Source organism: Epargyreus clarus, unplaced genomic scaffold (genome assembly GCF_041222505.1).
Source record: "Epargyreus clarus isolate Ecla_fem2 unplaced genomic scaffold, WU_Ecla_fem_2.2 ptg000024l, whole genome shotgun sequence".
Lineage (NCBI taxonomy): Eukaryota > Metazoa > Arthropoda > Insecta > Lepidoptera > Hesperiidae > Epargyreus > Epargyreus clarus.
This window is the reverse complement of record NW_027332231.1, coordinates 3,418,859-3,440,964: the sequence shown is the minus strand read 5'-3', so window position 1 is coordinate 3,440,964 and position 22,106 is coordinate 3,418,859. Positions and strand designations below refer to the sequence as shown.

Below are 22,106 nucleotides of genomic sequence, written 5' to 3'. Positions count from 1 at the left end.
TGAATAAGGAGCTTCCATGTGAGAATTTTCTATTTTGACGTGCGATTAATTACGCTCAATCAATCTTTTAAATCTATTGCCTACCAAAGATTGGAATTTGACAATTTGTACCTATACCAGTTATTTATAATCAGTCTATCCAATGCCTACCAATAGTAGATAGACAAAGCTTTTTAAACCAAATAAAACTGCATTTTAAAAACTAAATTCTGTTTATTTTATAGAAATAGGTATATGTAATTCGTTCCACTACAATTTTGTTTGTTATGCTAATAATAATTGATTTATTTTAATAATCTTAATATTTGAAGGTTCTAGGAAAAGGCAAATAAGTTATATGCATTTACAACAGTAAAAAGTCTACAAAGCATCGTCGTCTGTGAAGGTAAGTGCATTGTGCATTAGATTTTTAATTTTTATTATCCTTTAATTATATTAAGCATATAATCTAGCTGCCAGTTTTGTATTCCTTAATTAACTTCTCTATTCCTTAATAAGTACGTCTTAGGGAGGTAACACGTGAGCGATAGTAAACTAATATGAAAGACAGCCCGCGCCGGTCGTCCGAACGTGCGACTGTCGGTGACAATCGGTATATTGTCGGTGGTCATTGCTGGTAGCAACAGTCTGCGATAGAAATCGTTTATTCCCTTTCTTATACGTCAGAGTCAATAAAATAGATTTATTCTAAAAGTACATCATGTCAGTCCGAAATTAAAATTTTCGTCAGGGTACATTGTTGCCAAACTGTCCAAGGTAGATTGTTAGGACAGGTACTTAATATACACCAAAAAAACATATCGACCCCCCTACGTATAATATCGTAACCCATAAAGGTACCTTTTCATTTTTATTGCATCAATTGCCTTATTTTAATGTGCTTTATCGACATAAGTAACGTTATAAAGCGTATAAAATAAAATATATATACCAAATATCATAGACCTGAAGAAATGCAGGTTTTATTCGCATTTTAGCATATTAAGGTGGTAGAACCCTTTGTGGTTCGACTCCGGCGGCACCACCGCCACACCTATTTCTACCTAATAACAACAGTGTTAGGCGCTGCTGTGTTCCGGTTTGAAGGGTGTGGTAAGGGAGATAGACTTTTCCGAGGCGTTCCAGCTTAGTCCTCAGGGGTAGCGGCGCATCTGTGGCCGACCTCAGGTAGGAATATCTAATCCTATCTGGGGTTGATTACAGATGTCCATGGGCGGCAGTAGCCACTTACCATCAGGTGGACTGCATGCTCGTCGGCTACTCTCATATTATAAAAAAAAAAACAAAAAATATTCGAAACTTTGAAACGCTCTCCTGTAAAGTTGTCATTTTGTAGTTACGATATTATACGTAGAAGGGGTCGATATATTGCCTATTTATGATAAAGGACGGATGAGGATTTGTCATACTTATAAACAATAAGTAATATCGTAGTGTAACAGTATAACAACTATTGTTAGGCAGTTGTTGTCGCGATGCGGTAAAACTCGGCCGCTGTTGCGACGTAATTGAAAATTTAACGCATAAATTGTGTTTTTTATCGCATTAATTGATTCAAATGGAATTAATGGATCGTATTAATTGGAATAAAATAAATGTTAGTAATAATTAATAGTTATAATGGTGCGTATATGATTTGCATCGGAATTATGGCACAATTACAAAATATCTGAGTGATTGGTAAGTAAGGAATGTTTTGTTTATATTTTCCTATATTTATGCAGTATGTGATTATGAGAAACGTGATAAATTCAATTTAAATACTTAATTTGTTCTTATTACGACTAATTAGTATCTTAGGAATTATTATTGAAGTATTTGTTTATAGGGAAAATAGTCTATTTACTAATAAACCTTATAAAGGCAGGCAAAAGGCATTAAGGCAGCTGTGGAGTTGTAATCGGAATGTAGCTTTCCGATTACAATTCCAAATTCCAATTAAAACAGTTAAAGAGCAAGGGAAGGGAAAAAATATACAATTCTTATATTAAAAGTTAATATTCATCTAGAACATGAAAAAAATAACTACTAAATGAAGAATGAAGCAAAACATGCTTAAACGTTAATAATATATAAGTAGAGACATTAATTACATGATTTATAATCTTTACAACAGATGTGAGCTATTTTTTGAAAGTGTGAGCCAAGATATTACAAACGGAAGTTGAAATTTGCCGTGTAGAAAATATGGAGCTCTTTTTTTATAATATAGGAGTAGCAGACGAGCATGCAGTCCACCTGATGGTAAGTGGCTACTGCCGCCCATGGACATCTGTAATCAACCCCCGATAGGATTAGATATTCCTACCTGAGGTCGGCCACAGATGCGCCGCAACCTCTGAGGACTAAGCTGGAATACCTCGGAAAAGTATGTCTCCCTAACCACACACTTCAAGCAGCGCCTAACACTGCCGTTATTAGGCAGAAATAGCTGTGGCGGTGGTGCCACCGGAGTCGAACCACAAAGGGTTCTACCACCATCAAAAAGCTCGGCCAAATTTTAAGCAAAGGAGGGTCTCATTCAACCTGCGGGCCTACTGTTGAGCAAATATGTTTTTCTACATCGTTTTGGCCAGTTATTTAAACATAATAACATATAATTGACGACCCGCGTGGCGGAGCGGTCACCATGCCGGTCTGACGCGCAGAGGGTCCCGGGTTCGATCCCCGGCCAAGACAGATTTCTAAATGATGAATTTAGATTTCTGTTTCTGGGTCTGGGTGTTCGTGTATTTGTCTCTGTGTGTTTCCATAGCACCCACGATACAGGGAATCCTAGTGTGGGGCTGTGAGTGTATAAAGCGTTTTTAAAAAAAAAAGAAAAAAAAATACTCATAGTTTTACTATCTTTCATATAATCCATGCGGTTTATTAGAAAAATGATTTACCTATCTCATGGACCTCACTTTTCGAAATTAAAAAATAAATCAGTGCCATTGATATATTTATTGGAACTTCGTATTTCTTTTATTATAGTCTAAGATATAAGGAAACAGACGGTCAACCTTGTTAAATGCTAATTGAGACCCATTACTTGGATAAGTATAGGTAGCGACAAAGTGAATTATCTTGATTGATGTAACTACTATAATAGCAAGAGCTTCGTAACTGACGGCAACTGCGATCATAGGGTTTCGGGTTCGATTCCGAGACAGACAGATTTGGATACATTTATAAAAAAACTAGTTACCAGTACCCTTACAATGAGTTTTTATGTTTTGACAAATATGACTGGTTTGGTATTTGTTCACGTATTGGCCCATACAGTTTCCAAGTTCTGACACAATCCACTAGGGACGCTGATTGGAAATTGTATGAGCAAATACGTAAACAAATACCAAAACAATCATATTTGTCAAAACGTAAAATCTCATGGTAGGGGTAGGTTTTTTTTTATAATATAAGAGTAGCAGACGAGCATGCAGTCCACCTGATGGTAAGTGGCTACTGCCGCGCATGGACATCTGTAATCAACCCCAGACACCTTTGTGGTTCGACTCCGGCGGCACCACCGACACACCTATTTCTACCTAACAACAGCAGTGATAGGCGCTCTTATGTTCCGGTTTGAAGGGTGTGGTAAGGGAGACAGACTTTTCCGAGGCGTTCCAGCTTAGTCCTCAGGGGTAGCGGCGCATCTGTGGCCGACCTCAGGTAGGAATATCTAATCCTATCTAGGGTTGATTACAGACGTCTATGGGCGGCAGTAGCCACTTACCATCAGGTGGACTGCATGCTCGTCTGCTACTCCTATATTATAAAAAAAAACTCAAATTCTATGTAGAATGCATGGTTATTGGCTACTCATGTGAAATAAAAAAAAATATAGTTCAATCTTTGATCAGTTCAATAGACATTTATTGGTAATACTTTAACGACAGATAAAATCATATAGGTTAATAGGATTATTACTGGAATAACTGTATTTTTAGTTGTAGATATTTTTTGTTCCGTTGCTTATCAAATAAATCCTTGAAAGTGGGCATTTTAAAGAATCGGAGATACGAAAAAATGTCGTTTGTTAACATTCATTCACTTTTTGTGCGTTACTTCCTAATTCCCATACAGCTACCTATAGTAAAAGGGTTTCGTGAGAACAATCGATAGAGATTTTTCTTAAATTGTCGTAAAGTACATTTTTAATAACTAAAACATAAATAATACATTACAATAATACATTACAAGCCGTATCTAAAGGAAAATTTTCAGTTTCACTGTTCGTCTCACGACAGCGGACTACGTTCGTCTAGAATTCTCAAAGTCAATATTCCACCGCATAATAGTGGTTTTTTCCAGTGTTCCTTCACAGTACAGGCGATACTACTTTGGAACGCCCTGCCCGAAAACATCAGAAAAGCCACTTGTAGGAACACCTTCAAGAGAATGGTTCGGGAGCATTACCTACGCATGTCCTCCAATACTTGAGTCTTCCAATTTTCCTTAGCTCACTGTGTTGTATATATATATATTTATATATTATATTTGTATTATATATTTATATATTATTTATATTTATTATACGTAGATATTGTATGTTTTTTTTCTCTTACAGTTGTATTTCTTGTTTATGTCTACCACATGTTATCGCCATCACCCAGGGTCGACTGGCAGAGAATGCCATTAGGCATTAAGTTTACCCTTTGTAACCCTTACTTTAAGGTGTAAAAAAATATATATATATAAATAAAAAATACATCTATTGCAAAGTTACATTAGTCAGTGAATGTAACGGTTTAAAAACTAGAGACTTATTACAAAAATAAAAATCGACTGCTTAAAAATACGTTTTTCACGGTTACATTTAAGACCATATACGGTTACGAGTAAAATAAAATATATTAAAATCCGCTGAAAAACATTACATTCCACAGTGAAGAAAAATATTCTGTAAAGTCACGGCACATTTCAAGCACGTTTAAGCATATCGGTCCTAGAGTTTAATTTTCATGTCAAAAGACTTATATTAACGGTTATTTTATTACTTTTTGCAGGACAAAGCTAGTTACTTTCTAAATCTCATACGGGTAAAATAAATTGGTCAGGCAAAAAATAATTCTTAATTACATTTTTACGATAACCCAAATTTATCTTAAAGTTATTATAGACATCATGATAAATGTTCTCATTAACAAAACACACTCAAATCTTAAACCGTTACTAATTATAATATTTTATAAGTTTTAAGTGATGGGTAAGAATATATTTAAAAGAGGTAAAACATACCATTTTTATTAATATTCGTAGCCTGTCAATTCACTTCATTTATTTATCATCAAATAAAACATCAAGGTTTAAAGATCATATATGGTACGTTCTAATTCTATACTAATAAACAAATCTGAAATACAATATTAAAATAAGGTACTCATTATCATTCAAAATCATATTTACATACCCATTAAAACATTGAAGAAAAGTTATAATTTTGTTCAATGTCAATGTCAGACATTACGAATATTTAATAATCAATTAAAATTGTACTTACGATACGATTACAATTTTTGAGGCAGAAGGTAATGCTACTGATCTGAAGGTAGCATGCACCTGTCGCAACATTAGAACCTGGAACTTATAGATGCTAAGTCCAAGGCCATCGCCAAGTCGGCATAGGGTTAACTGTCTAATCCCTAGAGATTCAACGTCTTACACATATGCTTTCTACCGTTTGGCGTCGCCAAGGAAGACACCTAGATCTAGTAATGCTACTACTCCATACGACTGGACTTGGCTTGGCTTTTTCCTTTTTGGGGCTTGGTTACACCCGTGAGATACAGTATAACCACTTCCACTGTTAAGTGGAACCACCTAACATTACGTAAATTGTACAACCATTAACTATTTCTATCGTATAAAAATTTGACACGAACAAAAACAATCTAGAACACACGTTCTCGCTAAAATTAAATTATTATGTGGTTTTTGTTAGATAATCGAGAAGGTCAGGTTAGATCAGTGTTCAGTGTTTTTCAACCTTGCTACGTCCTGGGGACTGGCAAAAAAGACACCATAAAGATCGAAAATATATTTTACTAAGTCACAATGTTAATGCGTATGGCGAAGAAATTAATGTAAAATATGTCTGTGTCAGAATTTACGGATTATTAGATTATTAGTATTAGGTAGATTTATGAAAATTGATAACATTTTAACAGAGTTTTCTTTTACAATAAACCCCAGGAAACCTTTTTAACGGGTTGTTTAGAGTTTCGTTGGAGATGATTACTGCGACTAAACTCTACCTGATAAAATTATGTAATTAGTTAACTTTGTGAACTTTCATATCAAGAGACATGAAAGTACAAGAATAAAAGCAAAATTCTAAAATTTCTTGTAAGCAATTAAGAACACAAGCTTGTGTTATATCTCACAACGAAAAAATAAATCATAAGATAAAAACTGCAGATGGTAGGGAGATCCGAGATAAATTTACATGAAAAAGGTTGAAAACCACTGAGCAAAATAATTAATTTCGAGATTATATCACGTCAGGTTAGCGGAAATCCGTAGACAAGTGAAAGTGGTTTACAATTTTGGTATAACTCAGTACCCTCGGTTTTGAGTATTAGATTAAGGTCCGGAAATTAGCAGACCCTGATCTTAGACCCTGTCCGCATCCGGACCGTGAAGGGTATAAAACTGAACAGACTACTTTTTAGCTATTTCCTTCCATTGATTCCTTTGAACAATTTGAATAATGTGATGAATTATTCCATTTTATTTTCGATCGAGTATTATTTAACAATGTCTAAAATAATTACGCCTTTAATTCTTCTACGCAAGATATGTATAAGTAGGTACCTACACTATTAAAGCTAGATCAGGATAGAAAGTGATTCACAATTTGAAAGTAAGCATTTCATTTAAAATTATTTTTAAAATCCTTTTTAATAAATACCAATTGCTTCAATCTATCTGAGTGCAAGTACAAGATACAAAATCCTAAAATAAAATCGAAAAACATCTTTCAGCATTTTATACGACTCGTATTTAATATGAGATTTTAAATGGCGCACGCGTGGAGCCGATTTTTACTAGTATAAAAGTATTTAAACAATTCTATCCTTGAAAAGTAACGAATTTAGTTCAAGTTTTCTAGAAGGCCACATGAAATAAATAAGGAAGTTAATATTTTAAGCTGAAAACCATTCTTATTACTATTTCTGTTACTTATGTTGATTTTTAAGGAAATGCGAAATTGTCATTTAATATATGCCAAATACTTATGAAGTGTGTTCAGCATCTAAATTTACAACACAAATGGAGCAAAAAACTTAACGGAGGTCCGAACAAACATGCGTTACAAAAATAGATCAACAAAAGCTGTGTAGTGTATTGATCATATACCATAGAATTAAGTACAAATAGAAATTACTCAAATTTTTATTTAATATTGAAGAGGAAAATAAGCACTCAGTCCACCATATGTCAATTGGACGTAGTTATGCAAAATAGATCCAGCTACAAAAACTAGCTTTTGGGAAAATAGGTCTTTCAGTAAAAGTTAAATTGCTTAATTTATAGTTGGTATCACTGATATCTGTATATTTGAAAAGAAAAAAATGTACCATGCAGTTTGAATATTTTTTTAATATGAAAATTGATATGGAGATGTGATTTGTGATAGTAACTAAAAAAATGGTTTTTGTGGGTTGGATCCATTTTGCATAACTACGTCCAATTGGCCTACTCTCACCGCCCATGGACATGTGTAATCAATTGCAAACAATACTAATACTTTAGATTGACCAAAGATGACCTGCCACCCCAGAGGACTAAGTTAGAGCCTCGGATAATCATATAACATATCTCTCGGAACACAACAGCGCTGTAAACTGCTACTATTAGGCAGAAGATGTGGCAGTGGTGCCCTCCACAAACATCCTTCATGTAAAATAAGTTAGGTGCAATTCGCTTTTACACCCAAAATCAAAACATATCTCTCATATTAAGTACGATTGATGTACAATACAAATAGTACACGTGCCGCGACCATGCGTCATTTCTATTTGTCAGTAATTCTATGGATATGCTATCGTCACCTTGGTGACTTCCGCGACTACCGTTCACCTGTTACTGGATTTAGTTATCCTGGCAAGATAAAGCTATCACTTTGTACGGAAATAAAACTATACAACTATCTATTGTATTATCAATACGTTCGTGCATTGATCTAGATTCTAGATCAAATGCAGTTTACAACTGGTTTGAAGGTACTTTAAGACCAGTCTACTTAGAGTCATTCATAGTAATATCTTTTTTTTTTCTCGAGGGGGAAACCTTCAAAAGGTACCCGACGACGTGGGAGCGACGCTGGGTTATGTGGGATTTTTACCGCACTAAAACCCCCCCGGTGGCCGTCCTCAACGCTTGTTGGAGAACTCCGGGATCTCCGACGGAACACAACCGGAGCCCTCCCTGGGGGAGCAGTTTTCGCTCCTCCCACACCATGTAGTGTTTACGACGGTATGCGACCACACATACCGCCGTCCTTCCCGGGGTCGCTTGCTGGACGGTTCGAGCTCCCACTCTTGCCCGCAACCCCGGAAGCCCCCTTTTAGTCGCCTCCTACGACAGGCAGGGGATACCGTAGCCCTATATTAGTCCCGGAACTACAGGGACAATTCATTGTAATACCTACAGATACTTGTCTTATAATAATCGTAAATACTTAGTTCCTGTTTGTATATTTAAGTAGCAAACGATCATAACTATCTGTCAAGTCATTAGTATCGTTTAAAGGTATCTGTAATCAACTCCTTACATGTCAAGAGTCCTATGTGAAGTCAGTCACGGATGCATAAATAGCAATGCATCCATGACTGACTGAAGAAAAAAATCCAAATGCTGAATATGTCGTTCACATCATTCGAATTAGAACAACAGTACTACATTGATGGAGATGAGCTCAGTATGACAGTATGACTGCTGGTGTGTTGGATGGCCGGCAAAATATCAGAGGTCTACCTTTAGACCTGGTTATAAGTTGGGATATTTAGACGTAGTTCTCAAGGGTGGTAACGAATCCTGAGGTATTCCCGGAGCGCTATGACATGGGCCTCTTCAAAAAAGGTGCAAAAAGAGGTCTCATACAAAGCCGGCGATGCATTGGCGACTCCTCTGGTGTCGCAAATGTCCAAAGGCGGCGTTAACTACTTTCCATCAGTTGGACGTAGCACGTCTGCCTAATCGTTAGGTTAAACTATAAAAAAAAAAAGAATATGCGATATTTGGAAAGGCTCCAGTTTAGGGACGTCGATTTGAGATCTGATATCGATCCAAGCATTGATTTGTTGAGCCAAAATGTTTTATATTTTTAAACGGTACTCTTTAATGCATTGGTCGCAGATACCTGAAAATCGACATTCCATTTTTATGGTGTCCTTACATGCAAACCTGCTACTTTTATAAAAGATGGCCTTTTTATCGATAAAGGAATCCAAAATAGATTTAAGGAAATCGATCCTTCAGTCCTCTATATTTTTTAGGAGTTTAAAGAGTTCAATTCGTATCGATATCAAAATTCATCTTAGTTAGAATCTTCATGGAGTACATGAGTTATATTTGGAACTTATTATCATTTACTCGTATCTTATTATTACTTATCAGGCATTGCACGTTCACATGAATAGTAGGAAAAACTTTAGTATGTCGTTCAATTCCGTAACTCAATCAACGTCTTTAATAAGGGTAATGCCTGTTATGTTGTAACCATTTTGATATTAATGTTAATCGTTAGAAACACCGTTATGTTAGAGGCAGAAAGTCAAATCTGTAGTTGCATTAGATTTTAATGCATTATAATTTGACCTCAAATTTAAATAGTTGTTATTAGTAGGTACTGTGTAAATTTACTTGCTAGGAAGTGTCTGAGATTTTGATTAATAAGCAGAATTTAAAATTAAGTTTAGTTTTTGTGATAAAAATGCATATTTATGAGATTAAAAATACATTCAAAAGTAGGTTGTGTTATTGTCGTTATTTTTAATTTATATTTATATGAGTACCAAAATATTTTGCTGTATTAGAGGTAATTTTTTTCATTATTTGAGTCTTTAATATTATTAGAGTAACGTTTATAAGATTAATTAAAAGAGGATTCAAATTATTGTGTCCATTAATATTATAATATGTAAATGAATTGAATTATATTATGATGTTAAATATTGACCTGAAATATACTAACCAGTTATGAAAACAAAAAAAAAATCATTTTTGCGTGTTTTTTGCAAAACAAAAAATGTCACCAAAAACATAATCAGTGCAATTACTTATAACTTGAGATTTTGAGTTAGACATTGGAACTAAACCCTTAGAGCTAGCGATACAGCCATAGCCAACCAGGCAGTACTCTAATAACTATAAATTACCATGGGCAGTAGTCGCCACTTACCATGATGTAGGTAGCATGCTCGTTTGTTTTTTTTTGTAATAAATATTTATTAAAAATTGATCAAAATCATAACCCTCATCATCCTTCGCAGTTAAAAGTTTGTTTTATAAACTATATTTATTTTATTATTTTTTAGTATTTGTTGTAAAAAATCTTCTGTCAAAAATCAAATGTCCATCTATTACGGTTTAAGAGATAAAGCCCTGTCACACACGAACAGACAGCGGAGGGTTTCGTTTTACCCTTTGAGTACGGAATCCTAAAAATCATTCTACAAAAGGGCATTATAGATATGTTACAGAACATTTGAGTTATAGGGAAATAAGATTATTATTTTCAATACTAAAAATCACGCTATAACAGTTACTAAAACTAAAAAGCAATAATTGTTGCAATCTAGTAACCTTCTCTAAGGCGCTCGAACAATCTGGCCTCAAAAATCGATAATCCTGAGGATGTCGATAAGGACAATGGTACAAAATTATTAAAATCGTGTATTATCATCGGTTCTTGATAATTCTTCAAAATTTTGAATTAAACTGAACGTTCAAAGTGGATAGAAATCGGGTCAAAGATTCCGTTACATAGTTACATATATACATACATACATACAACCCAAGCTAATAAAAGCGTGTTGTGATTTGTTCCTATAACACTAGATGCCAAAATGAAACATTTCGCTCCATATGTAGCGTTTGACTATAAATAGTAAAGTCCAGTCCATATATTTACATTAGATTTAATCGATTCTGTAACAGGAACTGACTGAGATATTGACGAACGGCACCGGTAAAGCTTAGAGGTCACTCGACAATCATTTATCGACGTCAAGACGTGAATACAGCGCATCACTCATTACAATTGTGTTGTACTTGTCATCTTGTGTTTAGTTTGAGACGAAGCTACACGATTTTGGGCTTTGTTTTTTATTGGCATAAGCAATTGTTACCATTAAAAATAGAAACATCTATTTGTGTTTAAAATCTGCGATAAAAAATATAATCAGTACAAGTGTGAGTCGGGCTTGAAGTTCTTATCATTCTTTATATGTACAGTATTTTTAAACATTTTTTTCTTATGTTTTCTTAATGTTAACATTAAGGCGAGCCCTACTTACACTTAGATGTGGTTACTTATTGCTTAGTTTACCTTGAAATTCACACTGCCATCTCTCCATGTTTCTAGAGTATGTATGATCGTTATACTAGGATGACGTGAAAACAAAAGAACTTTGAAATTATTTTTTTTTAATTTGTTGTTTTATTATTTATTCCATTACATAGTGTGAAAATTACACACTACTTTAGATAAGTAAGTACTTTACTAAGTAAGTATCAAAGTACCTCCTTTGGATGTTTCGGAAGCTCGCAGTGCCTTAACTACAACGAGCTTAATCATCTCATTACGCCATTGACCAGGAAAATACCAAACAATTAAATAAGTACCTTCTATTAGAAGGCGATGAAATCGTTATTTACGAATTATTAGAACCAACATTGTAAAGATTATCGAAGGTTTACATGTTATTTTATTAAATCTTACGATACAACTGTAGGCATATGTCTCAACATATACCTACAGTTGTATCATATGTGGCTTGAAATTTATGAAACCACACGTACCTATTAGGAATAATAGTTGTAATTATAGTTAGTTATTTTTGTGTAAAGTAAATAACTAATAATCTTCATGGTAAATACGTAATACACAACATTCATTACCGGACAAAAGCTAAGAATTGGTTGAGTTATATTAGGTAAGAAATAAAAAATAAATAGTGATATTTCGCTGTTAAATGTGTATATTTTTTGTTACGAGAATAATTATCGATAAATCATTTGCTCTCATCACAAAACCTATAGTAACGCTGCGCTCACTTAACTGCATAAGTACGTACTAATTGTTTCAATCTTATTATTGTAAATGGCAACAAGTTACACAGTAGACTACGCGAAGTGGATAATTACACATAAGTAGGTACAACCTTACAATAAAACTACTATTATATAGCTATTATGTATAGTTATGTAGATGTAAACGCACGCGATATAGCGTACATTGTATTGAATAACTTTTAAATACAAAGAATTCTCTTTAATTTTACCTATTGTTTATTATTATTTTTAGTGATAATTGTTGCAACGGCTATAGTAATACCCAATATGTATAAAATTTAAATTAATATCTATGATGGTTCAATTGATAGGATTCTGTGACAGATGGATAGACTTCGGAGGGACTGATAGAGTTTCGTTTTTACCCTTTGGGAACGGAACCCTAAAAAGGACAAAATGCTAAGACGGTATTCAAACTTAGCAGCATATTATTCGTATGTTACAGGATTTGTGTTTATATTCTTTTTAAGCTTTCTTCCAACGCATTCCGTACAGTTCATTGACTTCAAGTTAGTGATGACAACGGTTTCCGCGAAAGATCGAATTTTAAATCGATTCTAATGCAAGTCTGAATTCAAAACGAAATCGAATACTAGAAAGTTGATTATTCAAAAGTATTTTTTTGAGAATTACTTTATTTTCCACAATGAGAACACATCTACACTATACTATACAGCTAAAACAGATCTTCAATTCAAATTCTAAAATAATCAGAAAAAATCTCCAGTCATTTTCTGGTGTCTGAGGTTTCATTACTAAATATCGATTAAAAAAATACCTGTAATCCAACAAACCGTATCTTCGATTAATCGATATCACATCGCCATCCCTAAGTCACACCTTAGTGTTTGTTTTATTTTGAATATAGAATGAAATCTCGCTTTTGGCTAACGACTTGCCGGCGCCGAATTTAGTTTCATTTTATAACACTATGATTATTTACACATAAATAAAGTTTTAAGACTGTGATTTTAAAGCTACCATCTTCTAATCTTCATAATTAGCATTCTCTAGCATTGATCTGAATGTTACAAAAGCTACGCGTAAATATTAATTAGATATGATTGATGAAACTTTCATCCAAAAGAATGAACAACTTGGAGGGTATGATCTAACAGCCTTTCATAATTTTATTGTAAACCTATTTAAAATGATTGTAAATTTTAGCTATAATAATAACGAATTTGTTGTCTATAAATTACGTCGCTGTCCTTAAGGTATGTATACTAGTACTTGCTGTCTATCGTCATTGCGCTTACTGACTAACTTGGGGCGACTCTCATTATATTTCTGCCTAATCTTCAAACGAGAACATCAACTTTCCACCGCAGTTGAACCACAGAGTTATAAATCTTATTCATAATAACATACTTACATAATAACTTATACGTAATAGTCAAACAGGTACAAAAACCGCAGAGCACAAAGAAAATAAAATACTTACTCTAAATAGTAGTCTTGTGTAGTTCGCGAACGAACTAGTTCGGAAGAGCGCTCCCACAGATGAACTACGCGAACTAGATCCCCGATTTCCAGTTCCATAGTTCGTTAGCTCCTAACGAACTAGTGAAAAAATATAAAGATAGTTCAAAAAAACTAAAAAACACGCTTTTATGATAAAATCAACTAAAAAGTAGAAAAGTATTCTATTTCATTCTTTCATACATGCAGGGTAAGAAAAGGTTGTATTTTGACCTCTTTCTACTGAAAAACGGAGTTACTCGCTGACAAACATACAAGTGAAGCTAATATAAAGCGTGTAAAAATGGCGGTAACCGAACTAATGTCGTCATATTTAATGAATATTTTATATGAATCAATAGGTGAAATAGAGTTCAAACTTAATTATAAATTTAAAAATATAGTGCAGATTTTAAAATGTTATCCTACTACAATATAATATATTATATACTCGTTTAGCCATATGTATAGTGTATAGCGAACCTACATACCTACTTATTAGTAATAATTATACTGAATTAGACAAAAATTGGTTAATTTTTTGCCTAATAAATGATGAATTCTGAGGTAGGTTGTGGTAGGCAAAAATTGGTAAAAGTTATTTCATTACTTCTAACGGGCGTAAGTTATCTGCTTATATATTCTCCCTTAAATCAAACTTATACAATTAAGGTTATGAGGTCATGTAAAAATAAAGTATTTGAAAATAAATAGGTGTGTCACTATTTTAGAGAACCGCTTTCTAAGCACTACGTTACCTATCAAAAGCTGTATTTTCACATTTGAAAATGCGTAAACTTTGATAAAAAATAATTTGTTAAGAATTATCAGTTTTCGATTTTTGGTACAAAAAATAAGTTAGTTTGAATTATGTATAACGGGCATAGAGCTTTTGAAGTTAATAGCTAATAAGTATTAAAATTATTTTCTAATAACATTGAAAAAGACCGATTTTCAAGTTTGTCAGTAGCAAATATCGCAGCTATATGTTAAGTAGCATAGAATTTAACGGTCATTAAATAATAAATACTTATGTGTGCTAGAAAGTGTGGCTTTTGTATGCTTATTGTGACCCAAAATCTTCAGTTTCATTTCCGCTTCGTCAATATTTAAATTTGCGAAAATAAAAATATACTTCCGGTGAATGCTGATGTTTGGGTAATAGGATTCGTTGGGGTTTTAATCAGTCGTTTAAATAGTAAAATAATAATCATTTATAACTTTCATTTAAATTTTATTTGTATATTAAGTAGTAGCAATTGACCATGCAGTCCACGAGAAGTGACAACTGTCGCCCATGCACATCAACCGTAGGATTATAGTAGGACGAGATTTTACGCGTTACGAAGTAATATTTTCATCCCCTATTTTAGCCCCTTGGGGGTAGATATGATCAAAATTCTTTCTTATCGGATGCCTACGTCATAACATCTACCTGCATGCCAAATTTCAGCCCGATCCCTCCAGTGGTTTGGGCTGTGCGTTGATAAATCACTATGTCAGTCAGTCACCTTTGAGTTATGTATATTTAGATTGTAGTCATACCTGCGTTCGGCAATTCATCGTTTCTTACTACATCTCTCAAAACAAAACACAGCGGCGCTTAACATTGTTATGAGGCAGAAATTGGGTGATGATGCTTCCGAAGTCGACGAAGGGTTTCTACCTTCAAAAGTATGTCATCCTGGTGTTTTCAAACCTTGGCTGACACACTGCCGTACGTCTAGACTCTAGATTATATTATACGGAATCTTATTTTCATCTTGACGTAATCTGCTAGATTGCGATTAATATTTAAATGAGCGAAATATGTTTACTTTGCCAATTAATAAGATTTAAGAAAGCTGTTAATTATTAACAAACCAGTGAAACGAATTTACTTCCATTTGAAGAGCGCGGTGCATATGCATGCGACATGCGGTAGGTGCAATGCATATGTATGCAGTGCATATAATTATGTATGTAGCGAAGGCGAAAATTGTGCAATGACATTAGGCATCCCATTCTGTAGGTCCAGAGTTCGAATCAAAAACCACGCTAGTTCATGATAATAATGTAACATTTAAGTAAATGTTTTAAAGAAATACTCAAAATATATTACAATATTAATGGGCGCCTTTAATTATTTTGACCATGTTTTGACCATGAAACTTGAGACGACATCTTAATAATAATCGGAGCGCAACAAGGAATGCAAGGTCGCCGGTTCTAATCCTTTTCTCTTAATATATAAAATTCTCGTGTCACAGTTTTCGTTGCCATACTCCTCCGAAACGGCTTGACCGATTTTGATGAAATTTTTTGTGCTTATCCGGTATCTATGAGAATTGGCCAATATCTATTTTTCATCCCCCTAAGTGATAAGGGTTGTTCACCCTTAACATTTTTTTATTTATATGGCAATACGACGTTTGTCGGGTCAGCTAGTAATGTCATAAAATTACGGTACAGCTTTGTTACAGGATAAGTTCCAGAAAATAGTAGTAGTATTTTCAAAATATTGACGATTTTCTCCTGAATTATTTCTACAAAATCTTGCAAAATATTACCTATTATTAAAAATACTTACAATTCTTCATAATAATATTTAAATAGTTGTAACCATGGTTATCCTACAAAAACACCAATACGAAAATTATATTGTAGGAAACAACTAAAGGATAAACTGCAGATGAGCAACATCAGCTTCTAAGCCAATCTCAGTGATTATAGAGGCACCTTATTTTAAAAACTATAAATAATTAATCTTTAGAATTTATCTTTAAAGAAAATGGAAACTAATTCCTGGTCTAACAAAAGGTTTCACTTAATTGTAATATTAAAAAAATATATATTTAAATTAAAATATATTATCTTTTCACCATGGAAAATTAGTTTAAGGTGAATCATATTAAAGTACAAAATCCGAATGCCCTTATTTCCTAATAAGATGACATGTTTGTGGGTCTCTATTGTTTTGCAAACGCAAACAATTTGATAAGCCTTTGCGGAAACGGTACCTATGGGTAGTTGGGTACCGTCGCAAAAAGATTATGGCTGTCAACTTTATGAAATGAAAACACTTACAAAGTATGGTAAACAAGATAAAATATGGGTTTTTTAGGGTGCCGTACCCTAAAGATAAAGCGGGACTCTAAACCTCGAGTATTTGTCCATCTGTCACAGGGCTCAATCAGTTACCTGAATTGTAGTAAGTAAAAGGGCACTTGATATTTTTACTAAGTACGTGTTACTATAACCTACAACGGCCTGTATTGAACCGACTGTAATGCTTATACTTATTTACCTATGACAACAAATAAAAAATACAAAATTTGGTGGTACGGAAGCCGCCGTGTGCGTTCACCGAGAATAATTTACGTTTTGAAAGTCAGTATAAATTAATTGAGTTATTTATAAAGACTTAATTATTTTTGGAAATGTAATTTTAACTCTAAAATTAAGTTACAAACTTGAAATGTCAGAACCTAAATGTGTACTAACAAAATCTCTTTTATTATTCGCATATTATGCTATGGATTGAATATTGGCATAAAGAACGCTATATACTTAAAAAAAGAACTAAAAAAAATTTCATTCGCACCTTTCAAACCAAAATCCACCAATTGACTACGTTAAAAAGACTTCAAACATTCTAACAAGAACAGGTCAGTGGCAGCCCTAATTACGGTTCAGTGCAGCGTGTTGCAACGTCACCTTAATGCATGTATAGCAATGCTATGTTCCGAATGGCTGCGTGCCCACAATGGGTCGTGGGCACAAAAATACAATACTAAGCCTAATATGAACATTTCCTTCATAGAACTCATCTTTCATAATGACCTGACAGTATGAATGTGTTTGGTTTTAGGAAATGGTAATGTTCACTTATTATATCTTTATGCATATAAACATAGATAAGTATAGATATCTCACCGCGTTGTAATTGAAGGAAGACATTAAATGGCTGACATATGAGTAAAATGACTAACTGTTTTCCCATTACGTCTCCGACTGTCATAGTGTCATTTACGCGGAACAATGCGGACATGTCCAGTTAAGTGGTGCCAACACGAAATCGAAAAAAAAAGTGCAGAGATATCGTTTCATTCGTAAATGCTCTAAAAACTTCATTTTTTTATATTTTTTAAACACGAAAAGAGATAACACTGATAATTTCTATTGTCAAAACTGGTTACATTTTCTTGTTAGGAGTGAGGAATCTTTACTAATCTATGCATGTAAATATAATGACGAAAACTTTAGTGCCCATTTCTCTTTTTTTTCTGACAGCGGAGGGTAATGTTTTTCAAGCGTATGTATGTATGTACGTATGATTGTTTATGTTTGATTTTTGGCACGTCCAACGACTTAACAGATTTTAAGTTTTAATATAAGGTGTCGTTGAATACATCTAAATTGTGGCAATGATGTGGAATGACTTTGTCTGTTTTTTTTATTGTAATGAATAGGCTCAAAAACTACTGGACCGATTTTAAAAATTCTTTCATCATTCGAAAGCTACATTATCCACGAGTAACATAGGCTATATTTTACATGAAATATATATGATAAATAGATTTTGAGGCGGTACAAAGTTTGCCGGATCAGCTAGTAGGCTATATTTTTCTATTATTCTTTTTTTAAGATTATCTTTTTTGTCTTTGTTATTGACGAGTTTTAGTCTATCTATGCAAAAAATTGAAAAATATATTCATGTGATTGAATTTCGACGACTGAGCACCCCAATACTGACTTAATATCTCTTCTTTTATTAAGACAATATAAATAACTATTAACTTTGATGCAATATCTGCATTTCTAGATTTCATTCATTTTCGTGCCAATAGTATCGATGGTTGCAAAATGGTTGATATTTATAAAACTGCATATAAAATAAAACATGTATCACTAATGTAATCTATACAAAGTGATAAAATTTAAGTGTTTATCTATAGTTTCAAAAGAACACATTTCGTAAATTAATTAATCATTATACTTAACTTTGGTCATTTATTCAACTTTTGCTTTTTATTAAACTTCGAAATAGGTGGAATAATCTAGAGATGATACTGCAGTAGCATTGTAAATAAAGTTAGAACTTTTTACTGCAAAATATTTAGGGTTATAGAGCGATTTTTTTTAGCGAAACTATTTTTATAACTGAAAAACGAAACATGTTGTATTTACATTGAATTTAGCATATTTATATGCTTAGTTGAAAAATAGTTATCTCGTAGAAAGATGAAAAAATCGTAGATTTTTGATCTTTTTAATATTTTAACTTTTCATCCAACAAAAAATATAGAAATGATGAGGTACTAACGAATAATTATGTATTAGTAACAATAATATTATTTAAAGATGGCTAAAATATTGATAAAGAAGGGCAATGCACTGTTTAGTACAAAAAAGATAAAGCTTTTGAAAATTAAGATCAAATATTTTTAAATATGCCAAAGATTAAAGAAACTGGCAGCCGCGACCGGAAACCTGTAATCTAGGTAATTGCATTATTCATAATTAAGTTATTTATAATTTTGGCAAAAACATGTCTTGTAAATAAAAAAAACCGTCTGACCTTGACTTCAAACAATTCGAATCTAAAAAGATCCTTCCGACTAAAAGGTGTAAATTTTGTCTGAAATTATTTTATGTATGTTGCGTTTCGATAACATAATGTGTCCGATGTGATCCTAATAAGATTTAGCGGTCTATTTTATTATCTTGTGTAACGAGTAGGTAATTGGATCTCAAAATGTGTTCCAAATTCCTATAAAAGTCTTTCGTGATCTTTAGTTTAAAAAAAATATGGTCAACTGTGAACGACTCCTAATGGCCTTTCAGTTTGTTTTTTTAAACATTATGAGTATTTATAAATCCAAAATCGTTTGCTCGGGATAGGTACATGATTTTGAAATCAAATCATAATGTTAAAAAACAACGTGTTGTCATAAAATCAATATCAGGCATGAAATGTAGCGCTTGACGATCATCACATCACATTAAATATATAGGCAGAGAGGTCCAGAGTCTAGGCTTTAACCGCTAACGATTCCACTACCTAGTCTTATTTCATTAAACCAAACAGCAACAACAACAATTTACTGTCGCAACACCCAATTATACAACACATGATAATATGTACCCAAAATCAATAATCCCGTAATGGTAATTTTGATAAACAAATGCAGTCCGAACGCCCTTGAAAAGGATCTGTTTGTTTCAGGGCGCAGGTTCCAGCAACTGCATATACTTATACCGCGCTCACCATCCCACCACAACAACACAGCGGCTCGAACAGCGCGCACGTGTTGTTACTGCGCGCGAGATTACACGCGCAAATGTTGTCGAAATAACCAAAATAAGGTGAAACCACCAAAATGCGTGCAGTGATCTTCCTGTGTGTGTGTGCGTGTGCCGTCGTGGGGCAAGACATTAACGCTATGGCGAACATGCCCAAATATGACTCTAGATACGACTACTTAGATGTGGATGCACTCTTCAACAGCAAGAGACTTGTGAAAAATTATGTGGATTGTCTAATTAACAATCATCGGTGTACGCCTGAAGGAAAGGCGCTGAAAAGTAAGTATTGTTAAAAGAAAATAATATATCTTTGCCGGTTTTAATCAGTGGTGTTATTATGTGTATGAATACATTGTAACTGATGCGGTAAAACATTGAACGATGTCATTAATAAAGTGCTCTTATAACTAAAAGTCACGCAAAATTCAAAAGATCATAGAAATTGGATTAAGTCCTGATCACTTTTGATTAGATTGTTTTTTTCTAAACAGTGAGTCAAATACATATAAATAAATAACTTTATTTATCAATTTTAAGATAATTTAGATAAAATTAAATTATTTTCAATATCATAACAGAACGTTTGCGCTATTGTGTTTATTTAAGAAAGTGATAACTGAGAGAAGTACAAGAAACTTATTCGAGTCGTTCCAACTTAGTCCTCAGGGAGAGCAACTGTCTGTGGCCGATCAGAGGAAGGTCACTAAAGTTGGGGTTGATTACAGAGTTGTTTACCATCAGATGGATTACATGCTCGTATGTTTTACTATAAAATAAAAAAGGAACAATTTCACTGTGGTAACAATGTTCAGCCTAGTGGTTAAGAAACTCGGCCTCTCGATCGAGGGGTCCGAGGTTCAAATCCCAGGCACGTACCTCTGATTTTTCAAAGTTATGTGCGTATTAGAAATGAAATATCACTTGCTAAACGGTAAAGGAAAACATCGTGAGGAAACCTGCATACCTGAGATTTATAAACAAAAAGTTTCAAAGGTATGTGAAGTCTACCAATACGCACTTGGCCAGCGCGGTAGACTATGGCCTAATCCTACTCATTCTGAGAGGAGAACCGTGGCCAACAGTGGGACAGTAATGGATTGATGATGAACAATGTTCAGGAATGTTTGCACAATCCTGAAAGCCATAACTAATATTATTTAGAAAGCTTTAAACGTTCATGCAATTACCATCAATCAAATCTATTGGCAACTTGCAGATTTCATTGAGCAATCCTAATATGAAAATGAAGATGCAAAAGTAGATTGTAGTGAAAGTAAGGTCAAAAAACTAAAAGTTTTGTAAATATGTTTAAAATATGCAAATTACGCAATTCTTCCTCGTGATGGTGGGCACTGCCACCCAGAGAAATTAGAAACCAAAACCGTTGTAGACTTGGCAATGTTCACACAACATGTATCACTAATGTTGTTGTGTTGTGTTGTGTTGTTTTCCATGAGGACTGAGTTAGAACGCCTCATGTATGTGCTGATGCTTTATTAATCATCCGCAAAGGCTACAAAAGCATCATTTCACACCGCTGAGTAGCAACCTACTGCGTTTCTTTGTATATACAATAATAAAGGAAAAGTTCTACCACATGTTAGGTGTTTTAATCAGTAGTTACACCGGAGAGATATCGTCACACCTATTTGTAGTGCATATTTCTAAAACATTTCGGCGGAAGATTGAGAATAAGACTGACTTACATATTAGGTGATTAGTCCTCAAGAATAGCAAGGAATCAGCCTTAGGCAAAACTTGGATATGGTTTTAGGCACATCAGTGTCTTAAACCTGATGGTGATTTGGATCTTTAATTTTATTGAAACAACAACCTGCCTAATTCAACTTAATCGACCATAGTAACATGTAATAATACATCCGATCTTACAACCGCAACCTTATTTGAACTTGATTAAAGGTTTTCAATATCAATTTAGCACTTAGATGTGCGAACGGGTATGCATGCCGTCTGATCGTAAAAGGTCATCTCCCATGGACATCTGCTGTCACCCCCAAATAGGATTGTCCTGAGGTCACGCATGAAAACCTTCAATGTGATCAAATACTAAG

The 22,106-nt window shown here is 33.8% G+C and overlaps 1 protein-coding gene across 2 annotated transcripts in view; it reads left to right on the top strand.

Annotated features, from left to right (window-relative positions):
• The first annotated feature begins 1,452 nt into the window (after positions 1–1,452).
• Positions 1,453–22,106, top strand: part of CSP9 (chemosensory protein 9) — a 55,870-nt gene continuing 35,216 nt past the window's right edge. For both annotated transcript variants that reach the window (XM_073086411.1, XM_073086410.1), the window contains exons 1-2: positions 1,453–1,680; positions 19,955–20,313. In XM_073086411.1, coding sequence (XP_072942512.1) covers positions 20,109–20,313 — 205 coding nt within the window. In that variant the 5' untranslated portion in view covers positions 1,453–1,680; positions 19,955–20,108. The remainder of the gene's footprint in view (positions 1,681–19,954; positions 20,314–22,106) is intronic.